Here is a 20203-nt window from a genome sequence, read left to right as displayed (position 1 = left end):
CATCCTGCCCAGCCACCCTCACGCTGCAGCGCTGGTTACTCAGCCCTAGCCCAGAAAACAAGTTCACTCAGGAAGTTTCACAGACCACACAGCACTTACATGACCTGTAGACAAATTTTTTTGGGAGTGCTTTCTAACAGGAGGTGACTCTCCTGTCTGGCATCCAGTGTGAGACACTACCAAAGACATCAGCAGGCAAATGCCAACCTCCTGTCTTCATCTCAGGCTCCACTGAGAGCCTGGTGCTGGAGACAGGCGAGCAGAAAGCCCCAAATTTTATCATTGCTCAAAGCTCTGACACTCCCGCTGATGTCAGTTCTTTGAAGGCTGAGCCATTTTGATGTGGTCTCAACAGAACATACTTGTGGTCTGGACCCAGACTTTGTAATTTATGTAACTCTAATCTAGACATTAACATTTCCATGTCCCAGCCTAATTTTTCTGTAAAAGGAGGATCATGTGCCTTTCCTATCTCTTGCTGTGGAAAAAGAGCAAGTACAGTTTCTTGCATGCACTGAAATTCTAAAATGAAGGAGCTGAATGCAGGGCCAAGGAACCAAAGGGGTTTTTTGCCTCCTTGCTACGGACCCATCACTCACACTGCTCCAGGAATATGATCTGTGAGTACACAGTGTGAAATTGAGGTACAGCAGTGAGATGTGCATAGAAACCTTTTCTCTTTGGGCTCAGATCTCTATCTCTCAGCTAAAACCCAAAGCAGCCACATTAGTTAGACTGAACCAGCACTGCCTTCTGTGACAAGCCATTAGATGGGAGCCCTCAGAATAAATTATGTTTAATTCTTAGCAGAACAACATTTCTCTGCTCTGTTTACTGTGTCTTGTCCAACAAGGATATCTCGAGGGCTGGCTGCCTATTAGCTGGTGATTTAATGCTGTTTGCCTGTCTTTGGAGAGCAGGACATTCCACTTAAAGGAGGTTTTCTTTTTGAAAAGAACGAGAGGTTTCTTTTCATCTGAACAGGAGCCACATCTCAGGAGCCTCTGTTTGCAGCACCAGCGAGGTTCTGCATCCCACCCAGAAAACACTAACCAGGAGTGCTTGAACTCCTCCAAAGGGCATCCAACATGGGGCTTTTTGGGGTCCAAATGTTCCAAGTGTGTGTGGGAAGGACATTTCCCTTCAGTGGCTCCCTTTGATCTCTCTCACTTCGGGCTTCCCCTCCAGGCCTATTGTTTGCACATTGCTGTAACTACAGGAAAACAAATGTATTATACAATTTCCCAGACTGACTCACCCTGGTACTTGATGCCTCTTGTAGTCTGCTTACCCCTGATTGCATCATGTCAGCATGGGAAGCTTAAAAGCTGTTTTTTCTGAGTAATAATACTGCAGTTGAGCAGTAGCTAAAAACAAAAAAAAATTATTATGATTGCTACTATCATCAACCTGCAAACTACAAGGGGAGAAAACCAAGCGAGCCAAATGCCTGTTAACCAAACCTTGTGTGAATCATGAGTTCCAGTCAGGGGCCATGCTGAAATAATGGACTATGTGAATAAAACACCCTTTACTCCTGGAAACTTGGCCTCAGCCACTGGGATGGGCCCATCCATGCAACAGCCTGGTCCCTGGCTCCTGTGAGATGTGTTTGGGTCAGTGTGGTGTAAACAGGGCAGGGTGGGAGGTGTCCTGCGCTGTGGGAACGGGGCCACCGCTCCTGGGTGGGGATGGAACCCCAGGAGAATTGTCCCCTGGTTGGAGTTCAAGCTTCTTGCACTGCTGTAACTAATGTGAGTTAAACCCATCCTGTTTAACTGCAGATTTCCTGGGAGCAGAGCTGACCGAGCTCCCAACACCTGCCTCGAGCACTGCTGCCCCACAGCCCCTCCTGAGCCACCCACTTTGGCCCCAAACATCCCCTGGACACTTCCACAGGATCCCCTCTGCCTTGGCAAGGAGGTGGTGCAGCAAGGCCAGCTCTGGTGTAGGGCTTCTTCCACAAACCAGAGCTTTGCTTGAAAGCAAGCACTGATTGCACCCAACCCTGGTGTAGGGCTTCTTCCACAAACCAGAGCTTTGCTTAAAACCAAGCACTGATTGCACCCTCAGCAGCACTGGCTGCATATTCAGCCATGGGGTACCCAAATCTCTCCTGCTTTAGGGAGGAAACACAGAATCCTCTTCCTGCACACCCTGAGCCTTGTGCCCATGTGCTCTTCATGCAGGAACTCACTTCAGAAATTTAATTTCATGCAAGCCAGCACAGTCAGAGGTGGGTGGTGACACCCCTTAGCTCACAGAAGAAAGCATCACCTCTTACACATTCTGGCCCACTAAGGTTGAAAGGAAAGATAAACAATAAAAGCATTGCAAAAACCCTTCCATTCCTGTTCTGTGTGGGACAAAAGCTTCTAATTTCTTGGTATGCCAAAGGGGAAAGAATCACTAAAAGCTGTGAGTCAAAAGCCCTTATGCCAACAGCTCTCCTCAGATTCATTTCTGATCACTTGATGTTTCATGCAAACAAGAGGCACTGTGTAAAGCAAGCTGAATATACATATTTGCACTGACAAATCTATAGTGACCGAATTCATAAGGGCTTTTAAAGCTTTGAGGATGTGATTAAAGGGTTTTTCAAGGATAGTTCTTCATTCAAAAGGATATAATTACACTTGAACAAGTTATCATGTTTGTTCACTGCAGGCACAAAAGCAGCTCTTACAGGACTTGTCTAGACACTTCCACCAGGTGTCTTTGTTCTTCTTTTAAAGTAATTTTTTTATAAAAGAACTGCAACAGCATCCATTTTAAAATCTGAGTTTTATCTCCTTTTCTGATAAAACTCCTTCCTTTACAGAACCTCTATTTTCTCAAATTTTAGTCTTTCAGAAATTTACCAGGAAACGTCTTGTAAATCTGAAATAATTCCACCTTTTTCAAAAGAACGGAATCTCTCTATTTAGGATCTTTTCCATTTTCTGATATTATTTCTTCAGCTAGAGTAAGTCAGCAGTGGCCTTTATAAAAAACACCCAAGCAATGAATTGAAGAAAGATTGTGACCCACAGCAGTGCAGAGGGTTATTGCCTCAATCAGTTATCTGTAACCTCAGATGAGCCAATTTAAAAAAAACCCATTACATATGATAATATATGCACACCATTGTTCCAGCTGGCTTGCACCAACACTACAGTTATGCATAAAAGTCAGGAAATTATGTGTGGAAAGGCTAATGAGCAGCATTGTCTGCCCAATTACTGGATTTGCATATGCAAACAGTAATTCTGCAGATCTGGGCCTGGCAAAAGTTTTTTTGAAGTTGCATCAGGAGCTCAAGGTTAACAGCAAAGTAACCCCAAACCAGCTCAGCTCTGCTTCAACCCATCCTCCCTTTTTTGAAGAGAATAGAGGAGAAGTTTCACCTGAGGGTGATGGGAGGGGAACACAAACCAGCCCAGGTATCGCTGAAATCCCAACCCCATGTGCTGCCTAAAGGATGTTTGTGGGGACTCCAGTGGAAATCCTGGCTAACAGGGAATTCTGCTCTTTGTTTCAGGGATTCAGATCTGTTCCTGCTGGACTCCAGGACGATCTGGGCTGCAGAGGAAGGGTGGCTGGTGTTCGACATCACCGCCACCAGCAACCACTGGGTGGTGAATCCCCAGCACAACCTGGGCCTGCAGCTCTCCGTGGAGGGCATTGATGGTGAGTGTCACACCCCAGCAGAAACCAGGGACTCTGTTCCATGATTCACAGACAGGGGAGGCACTAAATGTCATAGGCTGTAAATACAGCAGGATTTTGATGCAACACTTTATGCTCCGGCAATCCTCAAGGCTTTAAGTGAAGTAAAATATCAAAGTAAATCAACCTCCATCCTTTCATTGTATCTGCTGTTACATGATCTGTAATCATGAAGCAAATACAGTCTATTAAAAAAATAATCACACAAACTAAATGAACTGAGAGCCCTTTTCCCCCCTCTCTCTGGTCAGGCTGCCTTGCAGGGCTTCTCCAGGAAAGTGTCAGCTGTCCTTTGGTATGTTTGATTTGTGCCTGACAAGGCCTTAGCAAAAGGATCACAAAACCATAACTTGTATTTAGCAGCAGCACTCAGTAGCTTGGGACAGAATAATCCTGGATATCAGCTCTGCATTGCACAGCAGCACCCAGACATCCCTCAACAGCAACAAGGAGAAACATGAAATTTTCCACTGCCACACTCTCCTTGCCTACTTCTACAGAGAAACCTACTCATTGTCTTTTACCAAAAATCAAATTATTCTAGAGCCCAAGATGAAGGATGATGATGAAATCATGATGATTATCATGGATGATAATCAGTTTTGTACAAAGTTATCAGGTATGGTGGTGGCAATATGCAGCAATAAGCAAAATGCCTCTAAACATTTGTTTCTCTCAGCTGAGCTATATCTGGAACTCTGTCAGCATTTCATGCAAGGCATTTTTATTTTAAGCTAATAACCTTCCAGTGGGAATTTAGTGTTCCTATGTGCTGAGTTTTACGGCTCCTTTTATAGGATCACTTCAAATTATAGGTTGGTGAACTTGAAGAAACCCCTCTAAAGAATGCAGGAAAAGCTAATGCTGAGCAGATTTGGGCTAAAACAATTATATGTAGGACTAGTTAATGTAACTTTTACACACATGAAGTTAGCTGTGCTGAGCTGCTCGTGTCAGAAGCAGCTTTGCCCGTTAAGGTCTTTGGAGGGTGGATGGCATTCACAGGAGTTATCCTGGCGGCTGCCAGGATGAAATCAGGACAAAACCCTCACCAGTCTGTTGTGCTTTCAGGACAAAGCATCAACCCCAAGCTGGCGGGGCTCATAGGGAGGCAGGGCCCCCAGAACAAGCAGCCCTTCACCGTGGCCTTCTTCAAGGCCACCGAGGTGCACCTGCGCAGCATCCGCTCCACGGGCGGCAAGCAGAGGAGCCAGAACAGATCCAAAACACCAAAGAACCAGGAGGCATTCCGGGTCTCCAACATTGCAGGTACAGCGCAGCTGCGTGGGAGCACGGTTCTGGCTCTGGGATGGTGTGGGAATGGTTTCTCCCACGTTATCTGTTTGTTGTCCCTTTGGTCCACCGCTGGTTTGAAATGGTGTGGGGTTAGGGTCGTTCCAAAAATGGCAGCTTCAAACAAACATTCTTTTCCCTATGTTAGATTGAAGTATTGCTTAATCCAAATTTAAAAAATACCCCAAGCACCTAACCAGAAAAACTCCTTTTCTCCCATATGAAATAAATTCTCATTTTGAAATGAAAGATAATTACGTTAAAACAATCAGTGATAAGTGATCAGTGTATCTGAATCCAAATGCTGTTCATTTTCCAGAGCTCATGATTTTAAGTTTAGCCCCTAAAAAGCACAGTAGTCCCAAAAGTCTTGCATAGAAGAGGAAAACCAATTCATTCTCAGGATAACCACGGCTATTCTGGGGGGAGCTGTGCTTCCTAATTTGGAAGAAAACTCCATCAGGCATTTGAAATAGAAATGTGGCTTAATTATGTGATACCTCAGAGGAACGGGCCCTTGATGAGGGTCCCAGCAGGAGCCACAGCTCAGGGCTGGCTCTGCTGAGGCAGCAGCAAATTCCAGCTGCTTGTGGGAGTGCCTCACTCAGTGCAAGGAGAGCTTGTGAGGAGCAGAAGGAAAAGCAAAACAGAACTTCCAGTCACATTTTTATAGAATCATTAAGGTTGCAAAGGACCTCAAAGATTATCAAGTCCAACCTGTGAGTAAGTCCCACCTTGTCAACAAGCCCAGAGCACTGAGTGCCATGTCCAGTCCCTTGAACACCTCCAGAGATGGGGACTCCACTGCATTCCTGGCAGCTCCTTCCAGTACCTGGCCACCCTGTCAGAGATTAAATTCTTCCTGAGCCATTCTTTCTACCTGGCCTTCAGCTCAGGTTATGTGTCCACGATGGACAAAACTTTAAAACTGCACTGATTCTCCTTTTATCTATAGGCAATAATCAGAGTGTGTTGCTATTAGGAAGTCAGAGGAAGTCCTGGGGAAAAAAATTAAGTTAAAAACCTTACTTTCCCAGGCCTTTTTTGGCTTTGCACTAAAAAGCCAGAAGTGCATTTCATATATATTGAACCCAGCCATTATTATATGACTAAAACACCTAAAAACCCAGCTGTAAGTGCACCAGATGAGCAACAATGCCTCACTCCCTTCTGAGGGAGCTGGGGCAGCCCGAGCTCATGGCCACCATTGTCCCCTCACAGAGAACAGCAGCAGTGACCAGCGACAGGCCTGCAAGAAACACGAGCTCTACGTCAGCTTCAGGGACCTGGGGTGGCAGGTAAGGCCTGGGGTGCCCTGGCACATCATTTATCAACTGCAGCACTGGGATACAGCCACCAACAGATTTTTTATTTTAAATCCTGAAGGGGAAAAATATTGTTTACAGCCTTTAGCGTGCTTAAGAGCTTCTGCTAAGTTGGGTGTACAAATATTTAGTGTGAGGCTGGCTGGAAGCTCAGCACAGTCAGGTCCTTTTGAGGGGCTGTGGGCCTGCAGGTCCTCTGGCAGTGCTGAAGGCTCTCCATCTTCATCTGCATGTTTTTTTAGACCTGGTTAAAGCTATTTTCCTTTCTGAAAGCTTGTGTCTGCATTGTGCTGCTGAGTGAAGTGATCCTCATGGACAGGCAGGGCACTGCTGAATGGATAAACAACTGAACCCAGATGTGCAGCTGCTCTGTGGGCACATTTGCAATGTGGGGTGTGTCCCTGCAGGAAGGGCAGGCACTTCAGAGGCCTCTAAGAGAGCTTCAGAAAGGCCAGGGGGGCAGATTTTTGTTTTGCAGGCCACTGTAACTGTGTGTATGAATGTTTAGATTTATATGTTAAGTTTATATGTTTAACTGGTTGGCTCTTTGTTTCACTGCGTTTCTGTCCTTCCTCACAATCCAATGGCTTCCATTGACTCAAGGACTGGATCATTGCTCCGGAGGGCTACGCTGCCTATTACTGTGAAGGAGAATGTGCTTTCCCCCTGAATTCCTACATGAATGCTACAAACCATGCCATTGTACAGACACTGGTAGGTGCCCCCTGTCTCCTAGCACAGCCTTACACCTGACAGAAATAAATTTATAGAATCATACTCAGAAATAAATTCATACACAGCAGGGTCTCTGAGCTAACAGGGGCAGGAGGGTCTGCCTCAGCTCTCAAGGTGCCTGTACCACATGTCTGGCCTGGATTAGAACCTGGCCAGAAATTACCCTGTTTTTGCTGCAGGCAGTGGCAGGCTCTTTCTGGTTTGAAAGGGCCCTGTGATAGACACTAATGGGGGTTTGGTCCCACTGCATGGGAAGAAGGGAGCAAAACACCAGACCCATAGGGGAAACCACTTGGGGAAGCTCTGTAAGGATCCACAACGTGCTGCCACCAAAAGTGAGAAACAGTGAATCCCAAAGTTACACAGCTCAGTGGCTGAGTGAGGATATAGGACAAGCAGAAGGTTGCCCAGGAAAGAAGGATGTGGGGGGAGGAGAGGGGAGAAGTGAATCTTAACATTGCTCTATTTTCACTCCCCAGGTTCACTTTATAAACCCAGAGACTGTGCCGAAGCCCTGCTGTGCCCCTACACAACTCAACGCCATCTCAGTGCTCTATTTTGATGACAGCTCCAATGTTATCTTAAAAAAATACAGGAACATGGTAGTACGAGCATGTGGCTGCCACTAGGTTTGTAGGACAGAGGACGAAAAAGGAAAAAGAAGTTATTTGTAAAGAGTGGGTTTGTGTGGCTGTGTGGGGTTGGGGGAAAGGTTGGTGCTCCAGCCATGGGTTTAAAAAAGTCCCAAACCATTTTAGGACCAGGCCTCTGAAAGTTCAGACAATGGAACAGTTTCTGGATCTGAAGAGGCATTTGAACACATTTTGTTTTAGTTTATTACAGACAATGAGCTTGTAAACTGAAACAAGCCAGAGAAACCGTTTAAAACCAAATCTGCTTACAAAATTGGCTCCTACAGTACATACTTTTGCAAATGAGTCTTTCTGGAGATTGCAAACTCACCAGTGTTGATTGTGAGTAAAACAGTAATAATCTATCCAAGGTGAGACTGTGCTGTGACTAATAAGTGTGTGTAGTTCCTGTAACACGGTTTGCAATAAAATAAGTGAACAAAATATACCTGGAGTGAACAGGTATTTTGTTAGAGAATTATTGCTTCCATCCCTTTGCTTCAATTTCATAGGCAAAACCAAGGATGAATTACATGCAAGTTCCAGTTTTAAACTACAGTAACAAAAGCTGGATGTGGATTGACACAAATTCAAAGGACAGATTAGTCTAAGGAAAAACAAATCAACTGGCAAGCAAAAGAGCTGAAGAAAAGTACTTCAAAGAGTGAGAATTTTGGGGTGTACTTTTTTCTGTCAACAAGGAAGGAGATTTCCTCTAGCAGCCAGAAGGTATTTCAATTTGCTATGAACTTGAAACAGGAAAGCAGCAAAATGCTGAGAAGCAGGGATTAATCCTGACGTGTAGCTGGGGTGCCCTAAGCAGTCACTGTAGGAGCTGTAACTAAAGATCCTGCTGCTGTGTGGAAAATGTCCATTGACCTCCCAGAGGGAACAAGTTGTTCCCTTTTCCAAGAACTTGGAGACTCAATCAGAAGGTGTGTCAGTTGGGATGCACACCCAGCCCCACACAGACTGGGAGCAAGCTGGGAAACCTTCCAGGGGACAGTGCCTCTGATAAACCCCCTGCTCTCCTGGCTTCACCTCAAAAAACCCCACAACAATCCACTTCAAGGGCCACCAAGAAGCTGGAACTAGAAGCAAGAAAATGTCCCCTCAAGGCTTTTCTTTTTCCTTCTTTTAAAGTCACAGGTTACACAAACACCACACTTAAGTAATTAAGGCTCAATTAAAGTTGCTGCAAAGAAGAATAAAGGGTTGCAGTAACCAATCACAAACCAATTCCCCACTTTGGCACGCACCAAAGTAGGATTGGTATAAATTTCACCAGGGAGATAAAAAGAAAATAATGCCCAATAAAACACCATGCCCAGCACACCCAGCTCTAAATCTCCAAACTTCAGAAAGCTAAAGCTCCCACAGATCCAGGGGTCCAGGACAGCACAAATCCCTGGAGATGGGTCTCTGCTCAGCGAGCAGATGGGGCCACGCAGCCACAGTAGGGACTTGGCTCCATGTCCTGCCTTAGAGGAGAGTTAGAGAAAGAAGATAAATGAAATTCTGGACTTCACTCACTGCTCTTCTCCCTTTAAGTCGCAGATCAAATCCAGACCAGATGCCTCACTTAAAAAAGAATAAGCAAAGGAAGAAAAAAACCCCTACTGTCTATGAAATAAATTGGAAACTTGTTTCTGATGGCCTAATTCTCATCTCATTTCAGTCAATTGGTGTTTTCCCAGCAGTTTTCTCAGTAGCAGAATTAAGCTGATGGGAAAGAGGAAAAACCTACAATGCTGGTAGGTTTTGGATGGGGTCCTTGGTGAGCAGCTGCCACCTTGCCAGATGTGCCTGGCATCCCCCTAGACCTCCCCAACATCTGCAGGAGCAGCCTGGCTATAGCAGGGAGGACTGCAGCAAACCTCCCCATGGGCAAACACAGCCAGAAACATGGCAGGACAACAGCTGAAGCCAAAAGTCCACCTCTCATGGAGCCTGCAGACAGCACCATCCATCACAACCAGCCAAACCTGCCCTCAGTGCATCCCTGGTGAGGGTGAGGAATCAAAATCACACAGAGAGGAAGCATCTTTTGACATTGCATACATATACACACACCAGTGCTTCTGTAAACCTCCTAAAGGAAGTGAAGGTGCTGCCTAGAAAGTTAAAAGCTAATCATGCCTGAGCTTCCACTATTGAGTAGTCAAGGATTAGTTTTCTCTTGGGTGTTTCAGTGTTGGTGGTCACTGCATTGGTATATTGTGTTTTTAACTTGGACCACGGTGTCTTGCTGTATGGGACTCATATATTAAATATTATGTGGGAATTGTTTCTGTTTTGGTTTTTTGTTGTTGTTTTTAAGCATAATAACAGGATTTCTGTTGCTAGGCTCAACATCAGCTTCACTGTTTGTACATTTTTGTGTAAATAGTTGTCACAAGCGGAAGAAGAATTATTTATTTCCATCTCTGAATTCCTTTTCAATCACATGCAGGAAAAATGATTCTGGGTTCCTAAACACATTTGTTTCCTTATTTAAGAAGATATTTATTAACAGTTGGCAAAAATGCATACACATTTCTGGTTCTTTTCATAGAGCAGTTGTCAGAAGCCTTTTTGTACAAACTAGTAAAATAAATCATTGCAACTTTACAAAAGATATCCCGACTATGTGTATCTGTGTGGTTATTCTCCCTTTATTCAAAGAACCTTTCTGGCTGGATAATATTTCATCTTGGGCCTCTGTTTTCATGCAGCTCAGTCTCTATGTATGGGCAAAACTGTCACATGTCATTATTTGGGGCAGCTCCTTTGGTCCAAATACAACAGGGAGGGAAGAATAGCAAAAATATGGATGTGTTTTGCAGTCTGTGCTGCAAAGATCCATGATTGAATTATAGTGCAGCTGTCAGCAGCTGTTTCAAAGAAGCAGGGGGTAAATTAGTTCTGTTTACTGCTAACATAGTTCAGAGATTTAGTCATCCCAATAAAATTATAGAGGCACAAGAAAGGAAGAAAGAAACTCCAAAGAAACATCAGCCAAGAAGCTGACATTTTCTAATTTAGATTGTTTTAGCATATTTGAGAGATGCTGCTGGCATGAGGTTTCCTACTGTGGATACCACACTGCATTTCTATGGAGGCAGCTGAAAAAAATAATTCTCTAAATCCCTCTATTAACTGAGCATTATATCTTCAGGGCACAACAGCAATTTTGGGGTTCTTGTTTTCTTTGAACTGTGAGCAGAGTTGTGCCAACTTACATACATGTATTTGCTGGGCCAGAGGATTCAATCATCAGCATTTGGGAGTTAATCTGCCATCTTCCACAAGCAAGTACAAATTCATAAGTAAATTTGCCTTGTGCACTGCTCTGAGAGTCCAGTAAAGCATCAGTGGAAAGACCTTTGTTGATGTAAAATGAGACCTACTCAGCTTTTGTAGGCCTGGGCTAAATTTAGAAGGAGGATCCTCTGGTATTTCTCATTATGGTCCCAATTCTCTTCATTTAGGTGTAAGGCAGGGGTGGTGCCAGCAAGGAGAACAAGAATAAAATAAATATTTTTGCTTTGCAGGGTCAGTCCTGAGGCCAACAGCAGCTTCACCACTGAGTTCAACACATCCAGCCATGAAATATCTGCTGGTTTCCAGCTCTGCCACAAATACACACAACTTGCTGGATGTGCTTTGGAGCAGCTTTCCCAGCCCAGGAGCCAAAGCTCCATTCCCAAGCTGGTTGCAGCCTCCCCTTGGTCTGCAGCACTCCTGTGGCTTTGTCTCCTCATCTACTGTTCTGGAAGAGGAATTCTTGACATGAATGCATCCACTGCCATAAACTGGCAGGGCCATAAAACCCTGGTGGATGAGCTTCCAAACAGCTAGATTTATCTGAGTAATGACATTTTAAAGCACATTTAAAACATTTTATAGAACAGTTATTCTAGCTTCCTTTCAGGCCAAGCTTTGAGGATGTTGTGTTTGCTTAATTGAGCTGTTTCAGATCTGTTCCAGTACTGACAAAAAAATCCTTTTGTCCCTACGCAGGAAACTGCCTCTGCTGCTGCCAGTGTTCGTGTAATAAAAAATAATGATTTAAATAAGCCTTAGTGCAAGTTTAAATTCCTGATTGTTATGGAAGTGTCAGCTGTAAAGCCCAAAACCAGAGAGGGCCAGCAGGGCTTGCACAAGCCCATGGCCAGGGGCTGCAGGATTCCCTCTGCTGCTGGATTCAGTCCCTCAGCAATGGGAACGGACACTGCTGGATAAAAATCCCCTCAGATTCATCTTTTCAGTTCAGAGTTCACATCCTCTGCCTGCTTCCATCCAAACACCCTGCTTGCTGACTTGCACTGCTGCCACAAACACATTATTCTCAGTATCCAACCTTCCTTCAGAGAGAAATTCTGCCCAATTAAGCTAAAAGGAACCAGTTTGAAGTTTTTATTTATCAGGTAATGATTGACAAGACCTCGAGGCAAAAACTATGAGCGCTTTATAATGCAGTCACTCATTACCCAAGTACAAAAGCAACAGAAATGGGTTATTATGGCCACTTCGAGTTGCTCTGTTTTAAATAAAAATATCTATTCCCTTTTTCTGCTTAATGCTGTGGAATTTGTATTCCTAACTCAGCAACTGAGAAAGACCAGAAGTTTAGGATAGCAGGTTTAACACACTGATTCGTTTCCTAGCTGGTTTTCCAAGGGTCCATTTGCCAGGCAATGGGAACAGACTTTGTAATTTTAAAATTTGGAAAGTTGTTTCTTGGTATTGTGAGGTTTACTACTTTGGGATAAATCTGCTGCTTTCTCCAACAGAATCCTTGTGTATGAATTAATTCCATAAATGAAGACAGCACAATCTTTAAACAGTTTAAGTTTGGCTTTGCATTTAACAGGAAAACGGGACAAGCCATAGACAGATTCATCAGCTTCAGACTTTTTTTTCCTTAGTGAAAGGTACTGGGGGATGTTGGGGGAAAAAAGGGGACCCACAAACCCTTAGGAAGCCAGCTTTGCACTCGACCAGCTTTTGCAGGCATGGTGAAGCATTTAACCATTTGCAGGCTAAAGCTCTACATGGGGCTGCTTGAATTAACCTCACCCTCAAAGGATTGCCTTGCTTGTCTGCAATAACCCCAATCCCAGGGCAGGCAGCAGTGGTTTGGGGAGTGGAGCAGTCGTGTCTGGGGTGAGTGCTGTACCCAGGCCTGTAATTAAAACCACTCTCAGAGCTGAGGTGGCTCCTGAGTGAGCTGCTGATAACTTGGGCCTAATGGGCTTATTTTAAGAAGCTCTTAAGAAGCAAGGAGGGGATGCCAGGAGCTCCGTGGACCTGTTGTGCTTTAGTGTGTCAGCACCTGGGGCTCCGGCCCAGCGTGCTGGGGCTGTGCTCCGTTTCCAGAGCAGCATTGCAGGTTTGTCACTGTGGTTGTGCAGTGCACAAAGGGCTACAGAGGCTCTTTTGGCCTGGCTCCCCACCTTCCCTTCCATTGCATGATCTCTCCACTAAATCCAGAGTGGACAGCAGCCCCAGGAGTGGCCAGACCCTGATGGTGACACCAACCAGCTGACCTCTGGCTTGGCTAATGAAGGAGAATGTTGCAGGCCGCTGGATTTACCCCCATTTATCCCTATTTGCTGCTGCTGTGTCAGGTGCCTCATATCAAATAGGTGGAAGCAGAGACATTGAGTGTCTGGATTCAGTTATGAGGGGTCAGAGCTCAAAGAGATCCTTTCTCAGGTCCCAACAATTTAAGTCACTTTGCTCAGTGTTTGACACAAGCTGTAGACAAGAGCAGAGCAGTCAGTGCCTCTACATCTTCTGCCTCAGACTCTTTAAAAAGAGATATTTGGGCAGCTGCTTAATGAGAACAAGTTCCTCATTTTAGCTTCTATCTTAGGCTACATATAAGCACACAAGAAAGGAGAACAAACCAAAATATCAGCTGATCCAAAACTGACATGGGAGGAGCTCTGCTTCCAATTAGTTTATCCATTTCTCACAGTGATCTACTGCCACTGCTGACCTGGATTTGGCTCCTGAAGTGAGAAACCAGCTCTTAAATCCACTGAAATGAGTTGTTCTTCCTTAACAGGGAATGACCTGGCTGAACTGCAGTTGTAGGAGTTGATTAGTCCAAGGTTAATTACTCCAAAATGGATTTTGTGACACCTCAGGGGTAAGTTTTAGAGAAGACAGCAAGTAGAGGTAGGGCCAGGCCTTTGTGAGAAGAAAGAATGCAGATACTGCATTTTAAATTGTACAACCAAGTTCTGAAATCCACCTTGCAGGGCTCCCTGGAAACCCAGCCAGTGGTTCTGGAGAGAAGGAACACAACACTCACAGAGATTGAGCCACCATCAGCTTGGAGCCACTTTAACCAGGAGATCTTTTTCCCTAACACCAAGGCAGACTCTTTTTTTTTATTCTAAATCAGAAAAATGCACAAGTGATTCCAAGTTCAGCCCATGAGTTGTTTTGGTTTCACATGACTACTGAGAAATCAACTGTAAAAGCTGGTGCAGTTACACAGACACATACCATGCGCAGAATGTGAACTGTAAATACTGGCAGGGAGTCTGCTTTAAGAAGCTGCAGTTAATGTTGTGTCAGAACAGCCCTTGGAACCCCCATTTCCAGAGACTTATAGTGCAGGGGGTGGGGAGGGAATAAATCTGATTTTGCTGGAGCTCTGCCTACAACTTCTCAGCCATAAAGCCTTTATTTATGGCTGTTACACAGCATGAAGGATTCAATTTGTTCTTTGTTATGAATTTCAGTGGATCATGTAACTGTTTATTTCCAGATATTAAAAAAACCAAAAAATATTGGTATTTTTGGTTTGTAGGAAAAAACAAAGTTCCTCATAGTCTACATCAGTGGGGATGTGCTTGATAGAGACAGGGGGTCCCAAAGCCCTGAAATTTCTCCCTTGGCCAGGAAGAAATTTCCTTCCTCCAGCCCCCTCAGAGAGCTGCTGGAGGCACTTCTTCATGGGAGTAAGTGGGAAAGCATAACCAATTCAAGGCACAAACTGCATCAGCTCCTCACAGCTTTGAGAGATTTCCTGCTTCTAGTAGCAGCTGAGAACAAGATGCTCAATAAAAGAAAAAATCACAGCCAGAAAGAGCCTCCTGTGTGTCTCCAGTGACTCAGTGCACTTTGCAGTGGCAATGTGCAGTCACAGTGGCAGTCCTATTAATTAACACTTGCTCAGCATCCCCTCTTCAAAGAGCTTTTATTGATGGCAGTCCAAAAGGAAGATGCTTGTGTTCTGCATTCAGTTATTTCATGTTTCTCATCTGGCTCGAGAACAAGCCTTGAGAAACCTGCTTTTTGGGCAAGAGCCTCAAGTTAAAAGGAGATGGAGGCTCCTTCCTGGGAGCTGTGGGAGATTGACAGCAAATAAAGCCCACGGGTCAAATATTATGTTCTCCAGATGGGAGTGACAGTCTTTGAGGAAGCAGATCTGGCTTTCTGCTGCAGCACCTCTCAGAAAATGAAAAGGAAAACATCTCTGCTGGCACTGCAGGATATGGAGTGGCTTTAGCTTCCTTTCCAGACCATGTGTCAGACACACCCTGGTGTCCCCTCAAGTGTCCTCCTTCCCTTTATCAGAGGTGGCAGACCAGGGATGCCTCAGGTCTGTCCTTCCCCTGCCTCCTCCTGAAATGCTCTGAGCAAATGGAGAGGTGGGACAGATCCCAAGGATTGTCACCATCTAGGGCACACCCTGGCACACCAGACTGCATTTACTGCTCCTACAGCTTAAAAACTAAATTATCTGGGGTGATTTACTGCCAGTATGAAAATAGGGACCTCAAGAGCTTTTCTAGGCCCAGGATGCCCCAGTTTTGTCAGCCTCTGGTTGAAAGCACACAGGTGAATTGGACAGAGGAATGGAAAACCCTCCCCAGCTCTGTTCCCTGCCTCTGAAGGGAGTGTGAATGAACAACATGCCAGAGGTCACACATGCATTTGCAGGGAAGTTTACATTTAATCAACATCTGTCCCTCCCACCCGGCACATATGAGAATCTTCTGGGAAAAATAACAGTTAATCAATTCACAAAAATATTGAGCTGCAGCTCTTCCCTCCCTCCTCAGTCAAATTAAAGGCCTTTCCTGTGCAGTGACAGCTGATAAACACTGTGCCCTGTACTTCAGGTCCTCATTGCTGGTGTCTGCCTTAATTGCTGCTCCCCATTTGCCTTGGCCCCCTCTCAAAGGAGGCAGCACATCTGATTGCACACGGAGGGAGATGTCTGCCTCTGATCTGTCTGAGCAGCCTCTCCCTCGAGTCATTCACAAGTGTCTCTGTTACTCTAAACCAGTAAATGAGAGCAGCTTTGGGATGCAGCCATCTCCCCCAAACTAAAGGATTTTCCCTGTTCAGTAGGATGTTGTCACATTTGGCTGCCAAAACTGCTTATTGTGCTGTGAGTTGTCAGCCAAAATGAAGCTCCACTACTGCCTGAAGTTGTTTTTGTTGAGGCCTCCTCATCTTTGAGAGGAAACTCCCATATCCCCCCTCCCCACTCCATTTTCTTCTGCCATTTACTCAATTGCATTAACAGCAGCAGCAACATCAGAAAGTTTGTGGTGATGGGACTGGAATTCCTAGGTGGAGTTTGTCTTAACACATCCAGAATACCAGATATCTACTGAGCTATATATAGAGATAGGGCTACATCTCTGAAAAATTAAGAAAAAAAGCCTATACTTCTGAAAGCCACAAGGCCACAAAGATAGATTATGTGAATTACTGTCATTACCAAAATTGCTGGTTGGAGAAGAACTTCTAAGCACCCTGCATTGCTCTGGAAGTTTGTCTATAGGAACCACTGTAATTACAAAGTATTTTAAATCGTGCCAGTACAAACACGATCTGGAAATGGAAAATGCCGTGCTAGTCATTGCATCTGGAAATTAATGGTTGGCATGGAAATCATGGAACTGGTTACTCATGCCGAGCAGCGGGCACGGTGAAGTCACGTCCAGCACCACTCCTGAGCACCTTTGACTGCAGGCAGAGGTTATTTCCAGCCTCACCCACACCTTGGCAGCCCCAGGTCTGAGGGCTGATGCTCACAGAGAGCTGGAATCACTGATTGGGGACTGAGCTGTCAGCTCACAGCATCCCCAGGTGTCCAAAAGGTGTGACACATCTTTGTGAGTCACCTTTGTGTCACACACAAAGGCCAAAGGGCCACACCAGCCACATCACCCTCTCCAGCAAGATCAAATCAACATTCGAGTCAAAAAAGCATTACAGTGAGTCTATTTAGAATAATAAATGTCAGGAACTTATTGCTACAAAACTGTGAGAGAGGAGTTTGTAACCAAGCAAAAGAAGGGGAAAAACCAACCAACCAAAAAAATCTTTACAGCAGCTTCCAGAGTCAGCTCACACATTTTACTGCAAGAGCAGCTTTTGTCCCAGCCTCTGCCCAAGGAAGGAGGTGCGGGGCACAGCAGAGAAGGACAAAGCAGAAACTCCTCTGTTTACATCACACCTGAGCCCTGTGCACAGCAGACAGGTTCCCCTGTCCCAGCTGCAGGTGGGAGAGCTCCTGTTGCACAACATGCTGGGGATAATCTCCAGCACCATCAGCCTGCAGTGCCTGCCCTCATCCCCTGCTCAGCAGCTGCTGTGGCTCCTGTCTGCCAGATCAAAGCAGAGCTTATTCCAACCATTCCAACCCTCAGGAAGCTGGGATCAGCCTGCTCTGGGATGGAGCTCAGAGTCCCCCCAGCCAGAGCTGCAGCTGAGCCCTGCTGGCCTCAGGACAAGAGCAAACCAGCTTCCAAAGGCAGAGCATCTCCTCATTCTCTGTTTCTGCAGTCCTGGTTCCAAGCAACACTTTTGGTCCCCTACACAGATAGAGCAACATCCACTCCTCCCTGCAGATCAAGCCACAGCAGCAAAATTCACAATTTCAAGAGCTCACCCCTGTCAGTGAGTGGAGCAGGGTGGGCAGCACAGAATAGGGCACAACACACAGAACCTGCAGACAAATCCTGCACAGCACACAGAGACCCTGCAGGCAAATCCTGCACAACACACAGGGCCTGCAGACAAATCCTGCCCAGCACACAGAGAGCCTTCAGGCAAATCCTGCACAGCACACAGGGCCTGCAGACAAATCCTGCACAGCACACAGAGAGCCTTCAGGCAAATCCTGCACAGCACACAGAAAGCCTGCAGACAAATCCTGCACAGCACACAGAGAGCCTGCAGACAAATCCTGCCCAGCACACAGAGAGCCTGCAGACAAATCCTGCACAGCACACAGAGAGCCTTCAGGCAAATCCTGCACAGCACACAGAAAGCCTGCAGACAAATCCTGCACAGCACACAGAGAGCCTGCAGACAAATCCTGCACAGCACACAGAAAGCCTGCAGACAAATCCTGCACAGCACACAGAGAGCCTGCAGACAAATCCTGCCCAGCACACAGAGAGCCTGCAGACAAATCCTGCCCAGCACACAGGGCCTGCAGGCAAATCCTGCCCAACTCACAGGGCCTGCAGGCAAATCCTGCCCAACTCACAGGGCCTGCAGGCAAATCCTGCCAGCTCCAACAAGTGAGGCCACTGCCTGAATTGCTTCTGTCACAACCAGCCCCAGTCCTGGTCAGGACCAAAAAGAAGGCAAAGCCGGAGCAAATAAATAGTTGGAATAATAATTAAAATAGCATTGCTCTAAAAACAATACAGAGAATCTCCTCTACCACAATTCACACTCTATTTCAAGCTGCAGCCTGCTCAGTGATCAACCCAAACACCTGTTTCTCTGACACTGCAAACCACTGCATCATTTTGTTTAGGACAACAGAAGATAACTCTTACCTCTCCAGTACCAGAGGTCACCTTTGTCCTTTACGCCATGCACTCTTCTCAAGAGAAGCAGGCTGTGACATCAAGGTAGCACCAGCACTTTGTCCTTCCAGGGAAAAGAGAACTTGCTCCTTTCTGCAGTCACCAAAACACCAAAGGCCACAAGACCTTTCCCTTCCTTAGGGCAAACTCTGGCCCCTCTAACCAAGCCCCAGAACCAAGCTCCCAGCTCAGCCTCAGTGACTGGTTTAAAATCAGCTCAGATTCTCAATAACTGGTTCAAAACCCTACACCTCAGTCCTTTCTGGGAACTTTTGATTTTCACCTCATTTGGTGATAATTTACCCAATCAGTTTTTCAATTAGGAGGCACAATTAGGTTGTCTCTCCCCCATGTGCTATGGCTCAAGCATGGAGCAGCCTCTCTCTGCCCCTTTCCCAGGCTCTAACCCTAAGGACCTCACTAATTAGCAATCACCATGTTGCTGATCACCTTCACCTCGTGGGTTATGGTCTCACACAGCCTGTCTGGTCACCAGAAGCCACCCACACACCTGGCCCCTCTGCAAGGGGACTTTCCACCCTCCATCACTGTGGGGACTGGGCAGAACCTGCCCCTGCCCTGCCTCCCTCTCCCTGCCCACAGAATCAGGGGGTCCAAGAAGGTTCTGGGCTGGTTTATGAGTCCAGCTGGGCAGTGGGGAGGGAGCTCCCAGTGAAACCACTGCTTCCATGGAAAGCCTGGGGTAACAAAGGTAGATTTTTCCCATCCCATGGCCCATTTTAGCAAGGATTGCTCCCAAAACAATCCTTGGGGGGCCCCACATCTGCAGAGGGGTTGGGAGCCCTGCCACGTGTGTGGGTGTGCAGGCATGGTCTCAATGCCTAAGGCTGCACACGAGGAGGTTTGGGGGAGGCACAGACACCTTTTCCCCCTGACATGTGCCTTGCCAAAGCCATTTCTGGCTGTGCTGGCTGTCCCCAGCCCTGTGTCAGCCTCCCAAGCACTGCTGCATCTTGCTCAGAGCCGCGCAGCTCGGGTGATCAGCACCCCTTTCATGTGGTCTTTGTTCCCTCTGCATCTGGGTCCCACATTTAGGAATCCAGCCCTTGGCAGTGCAGCAGGGATTGGGTGACAGTGCCACAGTCACTTAACTGGTTGTTTACCAGTGCCCCATCTCTGCAGAGAGATTTCCTCCAGTTCAGATGGATGGGCAGCACATCCCACACCTGCACAGGGGGTGTTTAACAGGGGGCTGTGAGTCTAAGGATTGCAGCAAAACACACCCTGTACTAACACAGCCCTTACTACAAATTAAATGATTTACACATCAGAGAATTTCAGAGCCTACTCTGGCAAAAGTTCCTATATTGAATATTGATAATTTCCACTCTCATTTTAACAAGACATAACTCAGTATGACTGGAATGAGCTGGACCTGGAGTCTTGATTTCTGTTTCACATCATCCACTGCATAGCTCTGTGCAGGAGGCCTCGCCCATCATTGCCACAGTTTCCCCGCCTGTAAAATTTGAATTTTGCAGGATTTTGGAAGGCATGGCTATGATGCGGTGGGCTGTGAAGGACAGAAAGCACTGCATGCAGGGGGCAGAGGTTGTGGTGAGGAGTCTGGAGTGAGCACAGTGAGCAGACAGGAATGAGGGCAGCCAGACAGCCTGGAATGGGTCACCTCCAAAGCTGGGAATTCTCA

General features: G+C 46.1%; 1 protein-coding gene across 1 annotated transcript in view; it reads left to right on the top strand.

Moving 5' to 3' along the window:
* Positions 1-8615, top strand: part of BMP7 (bone morphogenetic protein 7) — a 40632-nt gene extending 32017 nt beyond the window's left edge. The window contains exons 3-7 of the mRNA XM_054274577.1: positions 3521-3669; positions 4780-4977; positions 6223-6299; positions 6930-7040; positions 7541-8615. Of these exons, the coding sequence (XP_054130552.1) occupies positions 3521-3669; positions 4780-4977; positions 6223-6299; positions 6930-7040; positions 7541-7690 (685 nt within the window). The 3' untranslated portion in view covers positions 7691-8615. The remainder of the gene's footprint in view (positions 1-3520; positions 3670-4779; positions 4978-6222; positions 6300-6929; positions 7041-7540) is intronic.
* Positions 8616-20203: the final 11588 nt, after the last annotated feature.

The sequence above is a fragment of the Melozone crissalis genome, unplaced genomic scaffold (assembly GCF_028551555.1).
Source record: "Melozone crissalis strain CALT ecotype California unplaced genomic scaffold, PUWL_Pcris_2 ptg000017l_1, whole genome shotgun sequence".
In the NCBI taxonomy this organism is placed as follows: Eukaryota; Metazoa; Chordata; class Aves; order Passeriformes; family Passerellidae; genus Melozone; species Melozone crissalis.
This window is presented reverse-complemented; position numbering and strand designations above follow the sequence as displayed.